Source organism: Scyliorhinus canicula, chromosome 6, assembly GCF_902713615.1.
Source record: "Scyliorhinus canicula chromosome 6, sScyCan1.1, whole genome shotgun sequence".
Classification (NCBI taxonomy): domain Eukaryota; kingdom Metazoa; phylum Chordata; class Chondrichthyes; order Carcharhiniformes; family Scyliorhinidae; genus Scyliorhinus; species Scyliorhinus canicula.
In genome coordinates, this window is record NC_052151.1 from 201,883,166 (window position 1) to 201,900,200 (window position 17,035).

Here is a 17,035-nt window from a genome sequence, read left to right on the forward strand (position 1 = left end):
ACCTGTCTTTCACTGTGCGGGAAACTGGGGATTCCTGCCCCAGGATCCAGGCGATGCAATTATTTTATTTATTTTCCCCCCATAAATTCTCAATCAGGTTCAACCTGTGCAGGACCAAATCTGCAATTAGCTTTGGTCAGAAACTGCAGATCTATGAACCAGACGATTGTAGATGCCTCCAGCCCATCTTCATGGCTACCTGGCATGCTTTTGGATGTTCCAAATAGAAATGCAACTTAATTTTCTTACATTCAAAATAACCTCAGGATCTATGAAACTAATTGATTTAGGTAAGTGTGGACCTTCTAACTCCATTACAAACTTAGAAATGAGTCATTCTTTGTTCAAATTTGCCGTTCTCCCTCTGACACAATAATGTAAACTCAGGTTACCTTATAACTGTAAATTAATCCAGATTTGTTTGATTTGCATTTACATTGAGTGTTGTACATCAGTTTCTTAATCTTGCTTTCCTATTTATCCACATTAAAATAAATCCACTTCCTAAAACATGAATTACGAGACTACATATTCATTACAGCATTCCTAATAAAACATAGAAAATAGGAGCAGGAGGAGGACATTACGCCCTTCAAGCCAGCGTTGCCATTCATTATGATCATGGCTGATCATCCAATTCAATAGCTGAATCCTGTTTTCCCCTTCGCCCTATGTGCAATATCTAACTCCTTGAAAACATGCAATTTGTTGACCTCAACTCCTTCCTATGGTAACAAATTCCACAGGCCGACCACTATCTGGGTGAAGAAATTTCTCCTCATCTCTGTCCTCAATGGTCCACCCCATATCCTCAGACTGAGAGCCCTGGTTCTGGACAAACCTGCCATTGGGAACAGCCTTCCTGCGTCTACCCTGTCCCCATTGGGAACATCCTTCCTGCATCTACCCTGTCTCCATCGGGAACATCCTTCCTGCATCTACCCTGTCTCCATCGGGAACATCCTTCCTGCATCTACCCTGTCCCCATCGGGAACATCCTTCCTGCATCTACCCTGTCCCCATCGGGAACATCCTTCCTGCATCTACCCTGTCCCCATTGGGAACATCCTTCCTGCATCTACCCTGTCTCCATCGGGAACATCCTTCCTGCATCTACCCTGTCTCCATCGGGAACATCCTTCCTGCATCTACCCTGTCCCCATCGGGAACATCCTTCCTGCATCTACCCTGTCCCCATCGGGAACATCCTTCCTGCATCTACCCTGTCCCCATCGGGAACATCCTTCCTGCATCTACCCTGTCTCCATCGGGAACATCCTTCCTGCATCTACCCTGTCCCCATCGGGAACATCCTTCCTGCATCTACCCTGTCCCCATCGGGAACATCCTTCCTGCATCTACCCTGTCCCCATCGGCAACATCCATCCTGCATCTACCTGTCCCCATCGGGAACATCCTTCCAGAATCTTCCCTGGCTTGTCCTCTTGGAATTTTATAGGTTTCTATGAGAGCCCCCCTCATTCTTCTTAACTCCAGTGAACACAATCTATAATCGATTTGATCTCTGCTGCACTATTTAATAAGTTGTGATAACAACTTGTCAGAGCACTAACCAGGAGCAATGTCATGGTGGATATATTAATTATGTGTTAAATAATTAGTGGTTTGATGCAGTAGTTTGAGGATGGAAGTCGGGCAAAAAGGCAAGTTCCAAGGTCAGTCAGAGCTTAATTGCAATCCATTGATTTGAAAATGCTTAATAATGCAGTAGCTAACAGTAAAGGGGGAGGGAGATTGATTAGGTTATACGGTCGGATATCCAGAGGAAAATTATGGTTTACCTTTACTTTACTGAAAAGGCTTCGAGCACCTTTGAGGCATCAGACGTGGAGTATGACTGGTGGGATCTGGGATCTCCCTTAGGCACAGGGATTGTGCCATACTTACACTGTTCATGGCAGAGGGGCTCCAGGGAAGGTTACAGAAATAGGGAGGATTATAGGGGCAGCACGATAGCACAGTGGTTAGCACAATTGCTTCACAGCCCCAGGGTCCCAGGTTCGATTGGCTTGGGTCATTGTCTGTGTGGAGTCTGCACGTCCTCCCCGTGTGTGCGTGGGTTTCCTCCGGGAGACCCTGGCACACCCTGGGTGTGGTTATGGGAATGGGGTGGAGGTGTGGGCTTGGGTAGGGTGCTCTTTCAAAGAGCCGGTGCAGACTTGATGGGCCGAATGGCCTCCTTCTGCACTGTAAATGCTATGATTCTATAGAGGCTGGCCGTGGTTACACAACTGCACAGGTTTTTAGGAGCTTGAGAAGGATACGGAGATAGGGAGGGTTATATCTGCTGGAGAAGGTCACAGAGTTACGAAAGTTTGTCAGGGCTTGAGAAGGTTACAGAGATAGGAATGGTTTTACGGAGGTATGGAGGGTTGTATGGGCTGGGGGGGGTGGGGTGGGCGGAGGTCACAGCGATAGTAAAGAGGTCATATTGGGATTTGACCAGGAGGGTGAGTGAATTGGACTGGGAGACAATGTAGACCAGCGAGCACAGGGGGCGACAGGTGAATGGTTCTTGATGTGAGTTTGGGACATGGGGACAGCAGAGTTTTGGATGAACTGATGTTTACAGGAGGTGGCAGACGGGAGACCAGCTGGGGGAGCTTTGGAATAGTCGAGTCTGGGACTCAATGTCCACGGGTTGGAGTTTCAGCAGCCGAGTCACTTCAAAGATTGGGGAAAATCCTCTATTTCAATGATCGGCCCAGATTGAACAACACGGAGAAGATGACCCCCAGTCCACTCTACGCCCGGGTCATTCAGAGCCGTGAAATTCAGTCTGTGTGAAGATTGCAGTGAGCACACATCAGGAAAATCTGAGATCTCTCTTCCTGAATATGGGATATTCCCTCTTTCTGTCATTCTCAATCTTGTCACGGGGCTGAAAGTCAGCCTCACGTTGGCTGCAGCTGGGATCTTGCTGTGCATGGCTGGGTGTTTTGTGATTTTTCCCATTGGGGTAACAGTGGACTGCGCTCTGAAAACAGCCTGGGACAGTTTGAGATAGTTCCTGAGACAGCTGGAACACTCCCTTCACTCCTTTCACCTCCTCAATACGCGTCCTCCATCTCTTCATCCATCCAGCTCAGAGAGAGGTCCCTCTGTCCCTCCACGCAGCTCTGTGAGGGAGTCAGGAATCACAATGTCAGCACAGAGGAGAGGGAGAGAACAGGAGAGGGAGAGGGAAGGGGAGGGGAGGGTGAGGAGGGAGAGGGAGGGATAGGGGAAGGAAGAGAGGGGAGGGAGAGGAGATGAAAGGGGAGGGAGTGCAGAGGGAGGAGATGATGGGAGGGAGAGGGTGCGGGAGGGAAGTGAAGGGAGATTTGAGAGGAGGGAAAGTTGAGGGAAAGGGAGGTGAAGGAGAGAATGGGGAAAGACGTTTTGAAGGAACAGGAGGAGAGCAAGGGAGAGGTGAGGAAAGTGACAGAGACAGGAGGGTGAGGGAGATGGGAAGGGGAGGGAATGGAAGAGAATGTGGAGTGGAGGGTCAATGGAGGAGGGCGCAGGAGGGGGGGATGGATTGCAGGAAGTGAAGAAGATTTTAAATGAAGGGAGGTGGGGGAGGGGGATATGAGTCTACGGAAGGAGTCACCAACCTTTCCGAGTTTGCATCCACGTTCTCCGACCCCGCAACTGGGTGCCTGAGAGAGGGCAGAGAGAAGGAGGGAGATCAGTGAGCTGACACAGTGCTGGATCCTAATCTCTATCGGTCTGTTTCTTCTCTTCATTGTCCTCTCTCTCCGTCACTCTACCTTCAATCTCCCTCTCACCCTACTTCTCATTCATTCTCTCTCCCATTCCATCTCACCACGCCACACTCATTCATTATCTCTCTCTCTTACTACCCCCACCGCTCGTCCTCTTTGCTGTGTCTCTCAACCCTGCCTCTCTCAACCACTTCTCTCTCACATTCTTTTCTCTCTGTCTGTTTCTCACTCTCTCTCCTTCCCCATGTCTGCGTGGGTTTCCTCGGGGTGCTCCAGTTTCCTGCCAAAGCCCAAAGGTGTGAAGAACAGTTGGATTGACCATCCTAAATTGCCCCTTAGTGTCCAAAGATATGGAGGTTGGGTAGATTGGTTATCTTGTGTCTCAGGACGTGCAGTTTTGGTGGGTTGCGGGGTTGTTCGATAGTTCGGGGGAGGGGGCCGAGATAGGGTCGGTACAGGGTTGTTGAGTCGAATGGCCTCATTCTGCACTGTAGGGGTTCTGTAGATTCTCTCTGTCACTTTTCCCCTCAATCACAGCCTCTCTTTTGTGGTCTTTCTCTCTCTTTCTGTCTCCTGCCCACTCATTCTTTCTCTCATTCTCTCCTCTCTCACTCAATGCATCGCTCAAATTGTCTCCCACCCTGGCTCTCGCAATCTCTCTCTCTTTCTTTAACTCTTTCAATTATTGGCCCTCTTTCTCTTCCAATCTCCCTCCCTCTCTTTTCTCCAACTCTACCTCCCTTTACCTCTCTCTCTGTCTCGCTCTGTCTCATTCTCTATTTGTCTCTCTTTCTCCATCACTCTGTCTCCATCATAATATCTAGGAATATTGAACATTAACACTCAGTACAATTCAGAAATGATGTCTGAATACTCAACGTTTGCTGATCACTTGGACGATGACAATGACCGAGAGCAGAATAGTCAGGATGGTGACAGAAATGATCAACTTCACATAACACGGAGAGCAACAGGATTGTTCAGCTGGGGAGGGGGAAGGGGAAAGAAAAATAATTTTATAGAGACATATTTCAGAGCTCAGTCACAAAACCTTTCATCAATTCTTGACTCATCAAAGAACATAGAACATAGAACACTACAGCGCAGTGTGGGCCCTTCGGCCCTCGATGTTGCGCCGACCTGTGAAACCATCTGAAGCCTATCTGACCTACACTATTCCATTTTCATCCATATGTCTATCCAGTGACCACTTAAATGCCCTTAAAGTTGGCGAGTCTACTACTGTTGCAGGCAGGGTGTTCCACACCCCTACTACTCTCTGAGTAAAGAAACTGCCTCTGACATCTGTCCTATATCTACCACCCCTCAATTTAAAGCTATGTCCCCTCGTGTTCGTCATCACCATCCGAGGAAAAATATTCTCACTGTCCACCCTATCTAACCCTCTGACTATCTTATATGTCTCTATTAAGTCACCTCTCAGCCTTTTCCTCTCTAACGAAAACAACCTCAAGTCCCTGAGCCTTTCCTCGTAAGACCTTCCTTCCATACCAGGCAACATCCTAGTAAATCTCCTCTGAACCCTTTCCAAAGCTTCCACATCCTTCCTATAATGTGGTGACCAGAACTGCACACAGTACTCCAGGTGCGGCCGCACCAGAGTTATGTACAGCTGCAGCATGACCTTGTGGTTCCGAAACTCAATCCCTCTGCTTATAAAGGCTAGCACACCATATGCCTTCTTAACAGCCCTATAAACCTGGGTGGCAACTTTCAGGGATTTATGTACCTGGATGCCGAGATCTCTCTGTTCATCTACACTACCAAGAATCTTGCCATTAGCCCAGTACTCTGCATTCCTGTTACTCCTTCCAAAGTGAACCATAAGAACATAAGAACATAAGAACATAAGAACTAGGAGCAGGAGTAGGCCATCTGGCCCCTCGAGCCTGCTCGGCCATTCAATGAGATCATGGCTGATCTTTTGTGGACTCAGCTCCACTTTCCGGCCTGAACACCATAACCCTTAATCCCTTTATTCTTCAAAAAACTATCTATCTTTACCTTAAAAACATGTAATGAAGGAGCCTCAACTGCTTCACTGGGCAAGGAATTCCATAGATTCACAACCCTTTGGGTGAAGAAGTTCCTCCTAAACTCAGTTCTAAATCTACTTCCCCTTATTTTGAGGCTATGCCCCCTAGTTCTGCTGTCACCCGCCAGTGGAAACAAGCTGCCCGCATCTATCCTATCTATTCCCTTCATAATTTTAAATGTTTCTATAAGATCCCCCCTCATCCTTCTAAATTCCAACGAGTACAGTCCCAGTCTACTCAACCTCTCCTCATAATCCAACCCCTTCAGCTCTGGGATTAACCTAGTGAATCTCCTCTGCACACCCTCCAGCGCCAGTACGTCCTTTCTCAAGTAAGGAGACCAAAACTGAACACAATACTCCAGGTGTGGCCGCACTAACACCTTATACAATTGCAACATAACCTCCCTAGTCTTAAACTCCATCCCTCCAGCAATGAAGGACAAAATTCCATTTGCCTTCTTAATCACCTGTTGCACTTGTAAACCAACCTTCTGTGACTCATGCACTAGCACACCCAAGTCTCTGTGAACAGCGGCATGCTTTAATATTTTATCGTTTAAATAATAATCCCGTTTGCTGTTATTCCTACCAAAATGGATAACCTCACATTTGTCAACATTGTATTCCATCTGCCAGACCCGAGCCCATTCACTTAACCTATCCAAATCCCTCTGCAGACTTACAGTATCCTCTGCACTTTTCGCTTTACCACTCATCTTAGTGTCTTCTGCAAACTTGGACACATTGCCCTTGGTCCCCAACTCCAAATCATCAATGTAAATTGTGAACAATTGTGGGCCCAACACGGATCCCTGAGGGACACCACTAGCTACTGATCGCCAACCAGAGAAACACCCATTTATCCCAACTCTTTGCTTTCTATTAATTAATCAATCCTCTATCAATGCTACTACTTTACCCTTAATGCCATGCATCTTTTTCTTATGCAGCAACCTTTTGTGTGGCACCTTGTCAAAGGCTTTCTGGAAATCCAGATATACCACATCCATCGGCTCCCCGTTATCTACTGCACTGGTAATGTCCTCAAAAAATTCCACTAAATTAGTTAGGCACGACCTGCCTTTTACGAACCCATGCTGCGTCTGCCCAATGGGACAATTTCTATCCAGATGCCTCGCAATTTCTTCCTTGATGATAGATTCCAGCATCTTCCCTATTACCGAAGTTAAACTCACTGGCCTATAATTTCCTGCTTTCTGCCTACCTCCTTTTTTAAACAGTGGCGTCACGTTTGCTAATTTCCAATCCACCGGGACCACCCCAGAGTCTAGTGAATTTCGGTAAATTATCACTAGTGCATCTGCAATTTCCCTAGCCATCTCTTTTAGCACTCTGGGATGCATTCCATCAGGGCCAGGAGACTTGTCTACCTTTAGCCTCATTAGCTTGCCCATCACTCCCTCCTTAGTGATAACAATCGTCTCAAGGTCCTCACCTGTCATTGCCTCATTTCTATCAGTCACTGGCATGTTATTTGTGTCTTCCACTGTGAAGACCGACCCAAAAAACCTGTTCAGTTCCTCAGCCATTTCCTCATTTCCCATTATTAAAACTCCCTTCTCATCCTCTAAAGGACCAATATTTACCTTAGCCATTCTTTTTTGTCTTATATGTTTGTAAAAACTTTTACTGTCTGTTTTTATATTCTGAGCAAGTTTACTCTCATACTCTATCTTACTCTTCTTTATAGCTTTTTTAGTAGCTTTCTGTTGCCCCCTAAAGATTTCCCAGTCCTCTAATCTCCCAGCAATCTTTGCCACTTTATATGCTTTTTCCTTCAATTTGATACTCTCCCTTATTTCCTTAGATATCCACGGTCGATTTTCCCTCTTTCTTCCGTCCTTCCTTTTTGTTGGTATAAACCTTTGCTGAGCACTGTGAAAAATCGCTTGGAAGGTTCTCCACTGCTCCTCAACTGTTCCACCATAAAGTCTTAGCTCCCAGTCTACCTTAGCTAGTTCTTCTCTCATCCCCTTGTAATCTCCTTTGTTTAAACACAAAACACTAGTATTTGATTTTACTTTCTCACCCTCCATCTGTATTTTAAATTCCACCATATTGTGATCGCTCCTTCCGAGAGGATCCCTAACCACCTCACACTTTTCCGCATTAAACTCCATCTGCCACCTCTCAGCCCAGCTCTGCAGCTTATCTATGTCCCTCTGTATCTTATAACATCCTTCAGCACTATCCACAACTCCACCGACCTTCGTGTCATCTGCAAATTTACTAACCCATCCTTCTACACCCTCTTCCAGGTCATTTATAAAAATGACAAACAGCAGTGGCCCCAAAACAGATCCTTGCGGTACACCACTAGTAACTGAACTCCAGGATGAACATTTGCTATCAACCACCACCCTCTGTCTTCTTTCAGCTAGCCAATTACTGATCCAAACCGCTAAATCACCTTCAATTCCATACTTACTTATTTTCTGCAATAGCCTACCGTGGGGAACCTTATCAAACGCCTTACTGAAATCCATATACACCACATCAACAGCTTTACCCTGATCCACCTGTTTGGTCACCTTCTCAAAAAACTCAATAAGGTTTGTGAGGCATGACCTACCCTTCACAAAACCGTGTTGAGTATCGCTAATCAACTTGTTCTTTTCAAGATGATTATAAACCCTATCTCTTATAACCTTTTCCAACATTTTACCCACAACCGAAGTAAGGCTCACAGGTCAATAATTACCAGGGTTGTCTCTACTCCCCTTCTTGAACAAGGGGACAACATTTGCTATCCTCCAGTCTTCCAGCACTATTCCTGTCGACAAAGACGACATAAAGATCAAGGACAAAGGCTCTGCAATCTCCTCCCTGGCTTCCCAGAGAATCCTAGGATAAATCCCATCTGGCCCAGGGGACTTATCTATTTTGACATTTTCTAAAATTGCTAACACCTCCTCCTTTTGAACCTCTATTCCATCTAGCCTGGTCGACTGAACCTGAGTGTTCTCCTCGACAACATTGTCTTTCTCCAGTGTAAACACTGATGAAAAATATCCATTTAATGCTTCCCCTATCTCCTCTGATTCCACACACAACTTTCCACTACTATCCTTGATTGGCCCTAATCTTACTCTAGTCATTCTTTTGTTCCTGATATACCTATAGAAAGCCTTAGGGTTTTCCTTGATCCTATCCGCCAACGACTTTTCGTGTCCTCTCCTCGCTCTTCTTAACTCTCCCTTTAGGTCCTTCCTGGCTAACTTGTAACTCTCAAGTGCCCTAACTGAGCCTTCATGTCTCATCCTAACATAAGCCTTCTTCTTCCTCTTGACAAGTGCTTCAACTTCCTTAGTAAACCACGGTTCCCTTGCTCGACAACTTCCTCCCTGCCTGACAGGTACATACCTATCAAGGACACGCAGTAGCTGTTCCTTGAAAAAGCTCCACATTTCGATTGTACCCATCCCCTGCAGTTTCCTTCCCCATCCTATACATCCTAAATCTTGCCGAATAGCATCATAAGTGCCCTTCGCCCAGCTATATTTATTGCCTTGCGGTATATACCTATCCCTGCCCATCACTAAAGTGAACATAACCGAATTGTGATCACTATCACCAAAGTGCTCACCTACATCTAAATCTAACACCTGGCCGGGTTCATTACCCAGTACCAAATCCAATGTGGCCTCGCCCCTTGTTGGCCTGTCTACATACTGTGTCAGAAAACCCTCCTGCACACACTGCACAAAAACTGACCCATCTATAGCACTCGAACTATAGTATTTCCAGTCAATATTTGGAAAGTTAAAGTCCCCCATAACAACTACCCTGTTACTCTCGCTCCTGTCAAGAATCATCTTTGCAATCCTTTCCTCTACATCTCTGGAACTATTCGGAGGTCTATAGACAACTCCCAACAGGGTGACCTCTCCTCTACTGTTCCTCACCTCGGCCCATACTGCCTCAGTAGACGAGTCCTCAAGCGTCCTTTCTACCGCCGTAATACTTTCCTTGATTAACAATGCCACACCCCCCCCTCTTTTACCATCTTCTCTGTTCTTACAGAAACATCTAAATCCTGGAACCTGCAACAACCATTCCTGTCCCTGCTCTACCCATGTCTCCGAAATCGCCACAACATCGAGATCCCAGGTACAAACCCATGCTGCAAGCTCACCCACCTTATTCCGGATGCTCCTAGCGTTGAAGTAGACACACTTCAAACCAGCGCCCTGCTTGCCGGTGCCCTCTTTCGAATTTTTAAACCTATCCCTGACCTCATTACTCTCAACATCCTGTACACTGGGACTACAATTTAGGTTCCCATACCCCTGCTGAATTAGTTTAAACTCCCCCGAAGAGCACTAGCAAATCTCCCCCCCAGGATATTGGTACCCCTCTGGTTCAGGTGAAGACCATCCTGTTTGTAGAGGTCCCACCTACCCCAGAATGAGCCCCAATTATCCAGGAAACCAAAACCCTCCCTCCTGCACCATCCCTGTAGCCACGTGTTCAACTCCTCTCTCTCCTTATTTCTCACTTCGCTAGCACGTGGCACGGGTAACAACCCAGAGATAACAGAGATAATAATCATAGGGTTCGTAATTCTCCCTCTACACTGCCCCATCAAACACTCCCAGGACAGGTACTGCATGGGGTTAGATACAGAATAAATCTCCCTCTACGCTGTCCCCATCAAATATTCCCAGGGCAGGCACAGCACGGGGTTAGATACAGAGTAAAGCTCACTCTACACTGTCCCCATCAAACACTCCCAGGACAGGTACAGCACAGGGTTAGATACAGAGTAAAGCTCCCTCTACACTGTCCCCATCAAACACTCCCAGGACAGGTACAGCAAGGGGTTAGATACAGAGTAAAGCTCCCTCTACACTGTACCCATCAAACACTCCCAGGACAGGTACAGCACGGGGTTAGATACAGAGTAAAGCTCCCTCGACACTGTCCCCATCAAACACTCGCAGGACAGGTACAGCACGGGGTTAGATACAGAGTAAAGCTCCCTCTACACTGTCCCCATCAAACATTCCCAGGGCAGGCACAGCACGGGGTTAGATACAGAGTAAAGCTCCCTCTACACTGTCCCTATCAAACACTCGCAGGACAGGTACAGCACGGGGTTAGATACAGAGTAAAGCTCCCTCTACACTGTCCCCATCAAACACTCCCAGGGCAGGCACAGCACGGGGTTAGATACAGAGTAAAGCTCCCAATCCACTGTCTCCATCAAACACTCCCAGGGCAGGCACAGCACGGGGTTAGATACAGAGTAAAGCTCCCTCTACACTGTCCCCATCAAACACTCCCAGGACAGGGACAGCATGGGGTTAGATACAGAGTAAAGCTCCCTCTACACTGTCCCCATCAAACACTCCCAGGACAGGTACAGCACGGGGTTAGATACAGAGTAAAGCTCCCTCGGCACTGTCCCCATCAAACACTCGCAGGACAGGTACAGCACGGGGTTAGATACAGAGTAAAGCTCCCTCGGCACTGTCCCCATCAAACACTCGCAGGACAGGTACAGCATTTTACTGTGTAATATCTAATGTTAGTTGCTTATTTCTCTCTCTATGACTCACCAGGTTTGATTCCTTTACAGACGCCACTCACGTTGAATTGTGCAGTGTTGAATTGTGCAGTGCCCTCACTGACTGGGTTCCTGGCCTCACACACGTACACAGCGTCGTTGGTCTCCTCTGTGAAGTGAAGCTGTAATTCCTGTCCATTGTCGGAGAGATGATGGGAGCTGCCGTTTCTCAATGCTTCTTGTCCCCTCCACCATCTGAAGCTGATGTTGTCGCCTGTGTTCACTGAGCAGGTCAGGGTCAGGTTACAATTCTCGATGAGTTTATAGCTGATCTTTGTTCCTGTCACAGGCTCTGCCATTCAAATCAATAGACAAAAGAAACATGAGGAAGGAATGTCGACCCTCGTGGGACACCTCAATATCCAGCACCCTCACCCCTACTTCAGACCCTCAAAAGAAAACTCTGACCCCCCCCCCTCCATCCCTCCATCCCTCCATCCACCATCTTAACCATCCCCTCATCCCACTGAGTTCAAACAGGTCACATGTGTCAATATGCCGGCTGGATGGAACATACGCAGTGTGTTACACACTCTTTCACTACAATCACAAACACTCATTCACTCCCACTCTGTGATTGTCCATGTTTTGGGATTGCATCCTGGGATTTCTGTCTGGATCAGTCTCATTGGTGACTCCCGTCAGTGGTCCCTGTGACCCTTGTTATGTGGAGTGCACCCTCTCAGTCTGACGGTTAACAGGTTAAACAAGATCAGTCTGGGTACACAATAGGGAGACTCTAGATACAGTCATCACTCTATACCAAGCTCAAGGGAGATGGTAGTGTCGTGGTGATGTCACTGGATCAGTAATCCAGAGGCCCAGACTAATGATCTCCTGACACGGGTTCAAATCCCATCCCAGCAGCTGGTGGGATGGGCAACAAATGCTGGCCTTAACGGTGACATTCATATCCCAGGAAAGAATAAAATATCCTCTGATTCCTGGAACATATTCCAGGCTGTCGTCTCAGTTCTCATTAACAATGAGCAGCATTTCCACATGTCTGGACCAGGACTTGGTGGTTGGAGCAACAACTTGTTTATTTACATGGGGCAGGTGAAGGATTATACACAATGTCTAAAATTCTTTGTTTAGATTATGTTAAAACAGGTGAGATGTTGAGAGGCTGTCCCCCTGATGTACCATCAATTGATCGCGAGACGAGTTGCTGTACAAAAGTATTGCTTTAATCAGCTAGATGTTAGCCCTGCGGTCGATTACAGTATATGGACGACCACCGGGAGTACTGGGTATTTATACCCCACCCTGGAGGCGGGGTTAACTCATCCTCTCGACCAATCGGGGAGCCGTCACATGACTGGTCTCAACCAACCGGTCGAGAGGCACATGACCGACCAGAGCCAATGGTAAGCCGGTGTTCTGCACCAATGGCAGGCAGCTATGCTAATCATACCTCCACACCCCACATCCTCTCCCCGGCTTGGAGAGTCAGCCAAGGGTGTTGTTGCAATCTCACACCTCCACCACGTGGCTAAGAGCTAGTCTGGTTCAGTCAGACAGAGTAACCCCACTTAAGTTAGTAGAGAGTCGAACTCACAGAGAACTGTGCTAACTGTGCTATTAGTTCAATAAATCAGATTGAACCAACTTCAAGGTCTGGAGTATCTTTCTGATCTAAGCTGCATCCTGTTGCAGCCAGTGTTGGACCAGTGTACCTAATCCGACAGCCTCTCCATTGTTGCCACATTCAGCTGGTAGTGTGGCGACCAGAATTGAACACTATACTCCAAGTGCAACCTAACTAAGGTTCTATACAGCTGCAACATGACTTGCCAATGTTTATACTCAATGCCTCGGCCAATGAAGGCAATCATGCTGTATACCTTCTTGGCTAACTTCTCCACCTGTGTTGCCTCTTTCAGTGAACTGTGGACCTTTGCATCCAGATCCCTCTGACTGCCAATTTTCTTAAGGGTTGTGACGGAGAGATTTCCAGGTATCTGCTGCCCTTGTCCTTCTAGACGGTAGTGGTCGAGGGTTTGGAAGGTGTTGCCTGAGGAACCTTGGGGAGTTGCTGCAGTGCATCTTGTAGATGGTACACACGGCTGCTGCTGTGCGTCGGTGGGAGGGAGAGAGCAATGTTGAGAATGGTGTACCAATCAAGTGGACTGCTTTGTCCTGGATGGTGTCGAGCTTCTTGAGTGCTGTTGGAGCTGCACACATCCAGGCAAGTGGAGAGTTTTCCATCACACTCCTGACTTGTGCCTTGTAGATGGTGGACAGGTTTTAGGAGGTCAGGAGGTGAGTTACTCACTGCAGGATTCTCAGCCTCTGACCTGCTCTTGGGGCCACAGTATTTATATGGCTGGGTTCAGTTCAGCTTCTGATCAATGGTAACCTCCCCAGGAAGCTGACTGTGGGGGATTCAGCAATGGTAATGCCATTGAATGTCAAGGGTCGATGATTCGATCCTCTCCTGTAGGAGATGGTCATGGCCTGGCACTTAAGGTGAAAATGTTACTTCCCACTTTGCAGCCTAAGCCTGGATATTGTCCAGCGTTCTTGCTGCGTTTGGACATGGACTGCTTCACTATCTGAGGAGTCGCAAATGGTGCTGAACATTGTGCAGTCATCGGCAAATAGGGAGTCACAGAATCCTCCAGCTCAGAAAAGGCCCTTCAGCCCATCAACTCTGAGCTGGTGAAAAACAACCACCTAACTATTCTAGTCCCATTTTCCAGCACTTTTTCCTCACATCCCGTCTAAACCTCCTGCCCTTGAACTTAAATCTATGCCCCCTGGTCATTGAGCTCTCCACCAAGGGGAAATGTTTCTTCCTGTCTATCTATGCCCCTCATAATTGTATACATCTCAATCATGTCCCCCTCTCAGTCTCCTCTGCTCCAAGGAAAACAACCCCAGTCTGTCCAACCTCTCTTCATAACTAACACTCTCCAGCCCCGGCAATATGCTGGTAAACCTCCTCTGCTCCCTTTCCAGGGCGATCACATCCCTCCCATAATGTGGATTCCAGAACTGCGCACATCTGACCTGATGTTGGAAGGAGGGTCACTGTTGAAGCAGCTGGAAATGGTTGGTCCGAGGACACTACCCTGAGGAACTCCTGTAGTGATGTCTTGAACTGCCCCCCTGAAAAGGCCCAGCAAGTGACTGAGTTCAAGGGCAATTAGGGATGGGCAATAAAGGCTGGCCGTGTCAGTGACGTCCACAGGAAAGAATAAAATATCCCCCAACTCCTGGAACATTTTGGCAGCAGTCCTCTCTGTTCTCAGTAACAATGAGCAGCATCTCCAAATGTCTGGACCAGGACACGGTGGTTGGAGCAACAACTCGTTTATTTACATGGGGCAGGGGAAGGATTATACACAATGTCTAAAATTCTTTTGTGTGTTTGACAGGTTAGATGTCGAGAGGCTGTTCCCCCACTTGGACAGGGTAGAATCAGAGGGGTCACAGTATCTCAGGGTTACGGGGTCAGCCCATTCCAGACTGAGATGAAGAGAACGTTCTTCAGTCAGAGGGTCTGCAGATTTGGAATTCTCTCTCTCTCCCTGGGAGAGCTCGGGTTTCTCACTCGATGAGGGTATTTGAGACTGAGATGGGCAATGTTTGTACAGAAGTGGGATTGAGGGATTTTGCGATTGGGTGGGATGATAGAGTTGATGTACCTGATCAGACAGGATCTTATTGAACTTTGGAACAGGCTCGAGGGGCTGAATGGCCTCCTCTCAATCCTATCTTTCAGTGATCAGTAAAGCTCAGTCTATCCAATAGAATCTCACTTACCGTACACGTCCAGTTGAATGGTCTCTGGAGTTTCCACTCCTGAAACTTTTGTTAAAACCACCTCATAACTCCCAGCATCCTCTCTCTGTAAGTCACTGATTTGCAGACTGAAGTTCCCAGGATGAAATTTGATCCGTTTCTGGTAATCCTCAGACCCAAAGTAACTGACATGTTTCTTGCTGTATCGTGCTATTCTGAGTCTGCGTGAAGATCGTTTCCAGATAACCTCGACATCCATCAATCCATGTGGGATTACTGGAGACAGGGAGATTGACTGACCCAGGGATCCATTCACAGGGAGACGAGCAGCCTGATTCTGAACTGAGGGAACAAGAGGAGACAGTCAGTGAGTGCGGAACGAGACAAGCTCAGTGACTGGAGGCAGAATTTCAATTCATAGCCCCATACCATTCAGGAAGATGCCATTCAACCCATCGTGCACATGCTAGCTCTGTGACAGAGCAAGCTAATTCATCCCACTCACCCCTCCTTCCCCAACTCCCTGTAAGTTTCCCCCCTTCCAGTGTTTCTCCCATTCCCCCTTTCTGGAAGTTCCTATTGAGTCTGCTCCCACCACCCTTTCAGACAGAACCTTCCAGATCACAACAACTCTCTGTGTAAAAACATTTCTCCTCATCCTCATCTCCCCCTCTGCTTCTTTTACTGATTCTCTTCAATCTGTGTCCCTCTCGTTCCCCACCCTCCTGTCACTGGAAACACTTCCTCCTTCTTTACTCCATCTGAACACTTCCTGATTTTGACCGTCTCGATTCAATCCCCCCCCCCCCCTTAACTTTCTCTGCTCGAAGAACAACCCCAGCTTCTCCAGTCTCTCCGCACCGACTGAAGTCCCTCATTCCCGGAACCATTCCGGTAAATCTTCCTCTGTACCTCTCCCCGAGGGCTTGGCAGTGCTCAAGGAAGGATTTGGACATCAACGCAAATGAGGAAGCAAAGAAAGTTCAGAGAGAGAGAGAGAGAGAGAGAGAACCGGAAACACTGAATCAAACTCACAGACTGATAGGGAGAGAGCCAGCGAACAACAGATGAACAATTCCCCAAACTCCATCTTCCAGCAGTAACAGGGCGGGGAGCAGATCTGAGAGATTGGAGCCAATCTTGGGGGATATTTGGGGTTTTGATGATGAGATTAAAGAGACAGATCAGATCCTAATGACCCAGTCAACACCTCCCCTTGTCCCTTTACCGGACTGCTAATTGTGTGGGGGAGGGTTGAAGTGTGATTGGATGATGGGCCAAGGGAGGCTTCACTCAGACCTGACAGGGTCTCACTCACTGGTCGGTGTCAGAGAGCAGCCCGGCCATTGGACGGCTGTGCAGCCGACAATTGACACTGGGGTGAAGAAAGGAAACCAGGGCTGGCCGGAGGTTGTTCCAATAATTAGATTGAGCCACAGACTGACGAGAAGACCAGAGTAATTCAGTCACAGAGTGGAGCTGGAATTCACTATTCCCCTGCTTTTTTGGGGTTGGAGATGGGTGTGTGGGGTGGGGAGTAGGTGTGGGGGGAGCAGGGGGGAGGAAAATAGAGCCCCGTCTGCAACCTGCCGTAGAATAGAACCATTGAACCCAAACAGTACCAAAGGAGGCCATTTGGCCCATCGAGTCTGCACCATTACTCTGAGAGGATCCTATCTAGGCCCACTCCTCCGCCCTATCCCTGAAGCCCCACCTTGCGCATGTGCGGCCACGGACCCAGAAATGCTGCGGGCCGTATCGGCAACGAGACTCCAGTGCTCTACGCTGCCTCCCTGCTAACCCCCAGCAAAACGGGGAATCGATGGCCGTTTGCCGCCAGTTTTCCTGGCGTAAAACCCACCGTTTTCACGACGGAGTGGGAACCTAGTCTCTCAAATGGAGAATCCA

The 17,035-nt window shown here is 47.8% G+C and overlaps 1 protein-coding gene across 1 annotated transcript; it reads right to left on the reverse strand.

Annotated features, from left to right (window-relative positions):
* Positions 1–1,368: 1,368 nt before the first annotated feature.
* On the reverse strand, positions 1,369–16,355 carry LOC119967804 (T-lymphocyte surface antigen Ly-9-like). The gene is made up of 6 exons (XM_038800807.1): positions 16,163–16,355; positions 15,149–15,469; positions 11,370–11,669; positions 4,608–4,712; positions 3,618–3,662; positions 1,369–3,140 (listed from the first exon to the last, which is right to left on the reverse strand). Exons 1-6 carry the CDS (start codon positions 16,215–16,217, stop codon positions 3,094–3,096), a joined length of 873 nt encoding a protein of 290 aa, XP_038656735.1. The 5' UTR covers positions 16,218–16,355; the 3' UTR covers positions 1,369–3,093.
* Between the last annotated feature and the right edge of the window lie 680 nt (positions 16,356–17,035).

What these genes read in the sequence shown, in the direction of transcription:
- LOC119967804 (XM_038800807.1), bottom strand. Translation starts at nt 16,217, where the DNA reads ATGGAGTTTGGGGAATTGTTCATCTGTTGTTCGCTGGCTCTCTCCCTA. An exon ending in GGCTCTCTCCCTATCAGTCT is followed by an intron (nt 15,470 to 16,162) that starts GTGAGTTTGATT and finishes TTGTTCCCTCAG; the next exon opens with TTCAGAATCAGGCTGCTCGT. An exon ending in CATTCAACTGGACGTGTACG is followed by an intron (nt 11,670 to 15,148) that starts GTAAGTGAGATT and finishes TTTGAATGGCAG; the next exon opens with AGCCTGTGACAGGAACAAAG.